The 6000-nt window shown below is 34.5% G+C and overlaps 1 protein-coding gene across 1 annotated transcript in view; it reads left to right on the forward strand.

The window, feature by feature from the left end:
• The window catches only part of NSMAF (neutral sphingomyelinase (N-SMase) activation associated factor), a 76654-nt gene that overhangs the window by 53128 nt on the left and 17526 nt on the right, over positions 1 to 6000 (forward strand). The window contains 5 exon segments of the mRNA XM_011931969.1: positions 1166 to 1274; positions 3742 to 3918; positions 5000 to 5079; positions 5607 to 5697; positions 5793 to 5856. Of these exon segments, the coding sequence (XP_011787359.1) occupies positions 1166 to 1274; positions 3742 to 3918; positions 5000 to 5079; positions 5607 to 5697; positions 5793 to 5856 (521 nt within the window).

A 6000-nucleotide genomic window follows, 5' to 3' on the forward strand; every position in this document is an offset into this window, starting at 1 on the left:
AGAAGGTGTGATTCCAAGGTGTTTTGACACCAATAGAAATTCGTTTTTTCTCCTTTGAAGATTAACCAGTAACTTAGTGACATTACAAAAGCATTGTAAATTTTAACTCTTATTTTTGTGCTTTTAATTTGTGAAATTCTACTGTTTTGCTGCCTGTTTTACTTAAAAGGCCATTCCTCCATTTCCTGCACTCATAGTGGATCAGGGAAACAGATACTATTAAAAATCTCCTCCTTTGGATATAGAGCTGCAGTCAGAAAAAGAGAAGAAATTAACATTGATTAAGTGCTTTCTATATACTAGGCAATTTATGTATAATATTTCATTTATTTGCCATTGTAAGTCTTATGAAGTAGATAGTACGGTATTTTACAGATAAAGAAATTGAGACTCCAGGGGTTAACTTCCTAAGCTCCCAGCTAGTACATGGTAAAAGCCTGTATTTGAACCAAGGGCAGCTCTGGGCTTTCATCCTGGCTTTGTCTGTTCCTTTCCTAGCTCAGCTTTACCAATACTATTGTCACAAAGCTCATAGGTTTTTATAAGATAATAATAATGTATTAATTGAATGGGTTATTCATTTATCAATTTGTTAGGTATGCATAATTTTTATTTCTTAGCTGGGCATGGTGCACCTGTAGCCTAGCTACTCAAGAGGCTGAGGTGGGAGGATCAATTGTGCCAGGGAGTTTGAGGCTGCAATGAGCCATGATCACACCATTGCACTCCAGCCTGGGCAACAGAGCAGGACCTGGTCTCAAAAAATATATATGTTATTTAACTTATGAAAGAAAGCTAAACATTTATGTTTGAAGAAGAGATGTGAAGACATGGATCAGTGATTTTTGAATTTCAAAATAATAAGTTCACAAAAGCTATTATTAATGAAAATATTCAACACCCACGGTGATGTACAAAGTTTAGCTGAGATACTATCTTGTTCTCAGAACATTTATAAACACAAGATATATATATATATATACACACACAACCATATATGTGTATATATGTCACTGAGTTAAATTTATAGATTGAAAATAGGAATGTAAGATATAAAAATAAACACAAATGTTTAACTGAAAGTTTTTGTAATTATATGCTTATATTGGGATTGCAAGAGGAATACAATGCTATTTATTTTATTCTTTTCTTTTTGAATTTATAGGGCTTGGAAGTATTTTGCACAGAAGACGATCTGTGTTCCGACATCTACCTAAAGTTCTATGAACCTCAAGATAGAGATGATCTCTATTTTTACATTGCCACATACCTAGGTTTGGCACTCACCCTTCATTGTTTCTCTTTTTCTTTTTTTTTTTGAGACTGAGTCTCGCTCTGTCACCCAGGCTGGAGTGCAGTGGCGCGATCTCGACTCACTGCAACCTCTGTCTCCTGGGTTCAAGTGATCTTGTGCCTCAGCCTCCCGAGTAGCTGGGACTACAGGTGCCTGCCCCCACGCCTGGCTAATTTTTTTTGTATTTTTAGTAGAGATAGGGTTTCTGTTCATGTGAAGGTAGTTCAACTCCTAAGGATCTGGGATAGGAAATAAGAGAAGAAGAATGCTATTTCTAGAATCGTCTGTTTGTGGTTCTAACTTCTTCTCATCAGTAACTGTAATTGCCAAAGTAATGTTTTTAAAATTCTGGGAAATATAAATTCACTTTGGTAATAGTTCATTCTGAATGTATGTTTTAAAAACTCTAGATAAATATATTTAAATACTCTTATATCGTAACGTCCTCCAAATTGAATGGATTTTGAAGAATCCACTGAAATATTTTTATGTTCAATCAGGTCTTATATTAGTTTATGAGAACCAAGACTCAGTTTTGTACTGCGAGGCAGTGAGTTATTCATACGTTTGTAATCATTGATTGTGTTCGGAACCACAAAGCTGAAAGACTGCAAAAGGAACATGTGAACCTTCTATGCTTAATATGCTGACTTTGGAGTGGAATTTGCTTTTAATTAATGGTATTTCCTCAGTTTTTCATGGAAAATGTGATTTTTCCCACCTTTGCCAGAGAAGATACTTACATTATGATGTTCAAGCCCAAAGTTTTTTTATTATGTTGCAAGGCTAAATTAAATTATTCTAATTTACAAAGTTGCTAGATAACTGGAATGGAATTATCTTTAAAAATGGATTTTGGGGCTAGGCATGGTGGCTCATTACTGTAATCCCAGCACTTTGGGAGGCCGAGGAGGGAGAATCTCTTGAGCCCAGGAGTTCGAGACCAGCCTGGGCAACATGGCTTGACCACATCTCTACAAAAAAAATTAAAAATTAGCTGGGCCTGGTGGCGTGTGCCTGTAGTCCCAGCTACTCGAGAGGCTGAAAGTGGGAGGATTCCTTGAGCCTGGGAGGTCAAGGCTGCAGTGAACAGTGATCACACCACTGTAATTCAGCCTGGGTGGCAGTGAGACCTTGTCAAAAAAAAAAAGGATAATGGGATTTTATTAATATCATCTTAATATGTTTGTTATTTTAGTGTACCACAAAACCATTTATGAAGTTTGTAGTAAAGTACATCTTCCCTTAGAAATGAGATTTTCCTTCAAGGAGGAATAGTTGACTTTCAGTAGGGAACATATTTTATTTTAAAGTAGGTTTATATATAGCTAGTATTTTGTTCATACATTAAGCTATTCAAGGTAACTTTATGTATAAGTATAGCTTTGATACAAGTTTACTTTAATCTTCTGTCTCGTGGTCTATTTTTAAATTTTGTTTTTTTTAAACTATAACAAGATTACAATAAAAAGCTCAACTTTCATGGTGAGTCCTAAAATCTCAAGCCAAAAACTTTGCCATGATCTAAAATACCCATCTTCTAAGAAGCTGTCAGTTCTCACTGAGTTTATTCCTAAGATTGTTCATACTTTTGCTCAGGGGTTTCAAAAGTAGAAAATGAGGGGGAAGTGTGTTTTGATTTTTGAAGCCTTTCCTAGTAGCTGATTAGAGAAGAGACTTGATAAAAGTAAATGAGAATAAATATTAAGAGTTAAGATGCCTAATGCATCAGGAAAGCTTGAAAGAAGAATTTTCTGAACAAAATGGAAAATCCACTTGTAGGACAGTTAATTCATTTTACACTCTAAAAGGGAAATTCTCATTGCTGCATTTACCTAAGATCTCATTTTTCCTGAGGTATTTCGGGGGGCAGATCTGGTTCTTTTAGTTTGAGAATTGGTCCTCCTGCCAAATGCCTGTTTCCTTCTCTAACAATTTCTTTTCTTTTCCTTAGTCTTCACATGCATAAATAATATATAGTCATTGACAAATTAACAGTAGTACATCTCTTCCAGGCCTAAAAGAAAACTAAAAGATTGCTTTAATTTCATAAATAATAAAAGAAATAAGCTCCCAGATGACCATGGGTTTTTAAATGCATGGAGATATCGCACATTTGGAGGATTCTTCGTTGCTGTATAAATATTACCTATTAACATGTAAATTTATATATTTGCTCTACACTTTTGTATTTGTTTACGTTATATCATATTGTGGAGGGTAGGGTAATAGCTCAGTGTATTTAATAATTTCCCCTCCTTGATCTTGGAACTATTTATACATAGCTGAACAAATACTTTATGAAAACAAGTCAGCAGCCTACTTTTCTTTTTCTTACAATGTATTTTTCAAGAATGCACAGGAAGGGTCTACACGTTAAGCCCCTAGCCTTTGCATACTAAGTTTGCAAAGTTAAGTGGCAGACCTCGTGGGTCCTCTTCCCCCAGAGCACCATGTGGCAGAGCACACTGCTGAGAGCTACATGCTGCAGTGGCAGCGTGGACACCTTTCCAACTATCAGTACCTCCTTCACCTCAACAACCTGGCCGACCGCAGCTGCAACGACCTCTCCCAGTACCCTGTGTTTCCATGGATAATACATGATTATTCCAGCTCAGAACTAGGTAACTGCTACACATGGAATTCTGACCAAGTTGAGTGGGGAAGTGGTCATCTGTATTGTTTTTAAAGGAGAGAATAAATTCTATTTTATAATCGTGATGTGACATGTGAACAAATTACAACACATTTCAGTTGTATTGCTAAGGACTGCCAATTTCCATTCCAAGGTACTATATGAGTGTTACATAAGTGTTTCATGTATGTTTTTTCCACCATACTTCTTGAAGGACACACAGAAAAAAACGGGTGTAATTTTAATCCAGGGTTATCATTATTACCTATAAGTACCATGTTTTGAAATATTTGCTTCTCACTTTGAAAATTGCTACTCACCTTATCATATTATTTTTTAAAATCACATTAAAAACTGTGGTTATTTATTATAGAACACTTGGAAAGTCCTGAAATAATCAAAGAAGAAAATAAAAATCATCCATAATTATATTACAGAGATATAACCATTTTACCTTTGGGGCATATCTACTCTTCTCTTACTACCTCAGATTATTTTAAGAAAAATGTAATTGTATGGTAACTTTATTTTGTAATATTTAAAAATTATATGTTGTGAACAGTTAGTTCCTTTTGACGTATTATCTTGAACCTTTGTACTTGAAAGAAATAATAGATTTTCTAGAAATATGAGAATGTATTTCTCTGAAAATATTTAGTTTACTAGTTCTCAAATAGGCTAATATTGCAGAATAATAATATTCACTAGAATTCTAACGTAGAAAGTAAATCTTCATAGAAGAATAATGGCTTTTAAAATTTGTTTTTTGTTGTTGTTGTTTTATTTGGAATATATATATGTTCCTTAATCAGAAACTTTTTTAAAAAATTAATGTTCAGGGCATTGTCAAAGTAGAGCTGTTGCTCTTAAGTGGTTGTGGCTAACTTAAAACTCAAAATTGCTAACCTTTTCTTTATATCTATATAAATAACTAAAAAAATATAACTCTCATGGATCGCTCTCAATTTTTAAAAAAACTTTTGTGGAAGTAAATGTGTATATTTGAATTAATTCAGGAGTTTAATGGTACTAAGTATAAGCTGTAGTTACTTATTGATTTATTTTTATAGATTTGTCAAATCCAGGAACCTTCCGGGATCTTAGTAAGCCAGTGGGGGCCCTAAATAAGGAACGGCTGGAGAGGCTACTGGTATGTGGACTTAGAGATTCTTCATTTCTAAGCAAGATGAGAAGCCATGGCCTGTGTTTTTATTTAAGGAAGGAAATTCGTTTGTCCAAGGTTTAGGGGAATTACACCAGTGACTCTACGTAGTGTTTTCTTACTTTTCTCCTAACCATGAATTAACTGCTCACCATTTGCATTTCCTGTCTACAGTTTAGGAAGGAGGAGGGCGACCTGTTTACAGGTTCACTGAACTATTTTCATGAAGGCATTCTGTGGTAAATTGCATAAGAGAGACATAAAATCAGTTCTAGTTAATCTACTGCCAACATTTTGTTACCATTAAGCCAGGGAAACCAAAATACTTGTCTCAGGAATTCTGTTTAGCCAAAGATTCTCTTTCCCTCTTATCTTCTCCTTTTCTTATCTAACAGAGAAATTGAGGAATATGGTATATCTATGTTATGATTTCTTTTAGGCTTTTCCTACTTGTCAGGTATTATTTCATAGCCAACACTTAGCACAATTTTTTTTTTTTTTTTTCTGTATTCTAGACACGCTACCAGGAAATGCCTGAACCAAAGTTCATGTATGGGAGTCACTACTCTTCCCCGGGTTATGTACTTTTTTATCTTGTTAGGATTGGTAAGATTCTTTATCATTACCCCCAATTAAATGCTATTTTACTGTATTCTTCGATGATTCTGTGATCTGACTTATCTCTGTTTTTACCCCTCTAGCACCAGAGTATATGCTGTGCCTACAGAATGGAAGATTTGATAATGCAGATAGAATGTTCAACAGGTTTGATACAAATGACTTGCTTATCATTTTTAACACTTTCTGATTGTATATATACAACATACTTGTTTCAAAGCACTAGATAAAAAATTTAAAGACATGTAAAAAATCAATAATTGTTCTATCTATTCCTCTCAGGCTTTTTCT

This window comes from Colobus angolensis, unplaced genomic scaffold (assembly GCF_000951035.1).
Source record: "Colobus angolensis palliatus isolate OR3802 unplaced genomic scaffold, Cang.pa_1.0 Scaffold92, whole genome shotgun sequence".
NCBI classification, from domain to species: Eukaryota; Metazoa; Chordata; class Mammalia; order Primates; family Cercopithecidae; genus Colobus; species Colobus angolensis.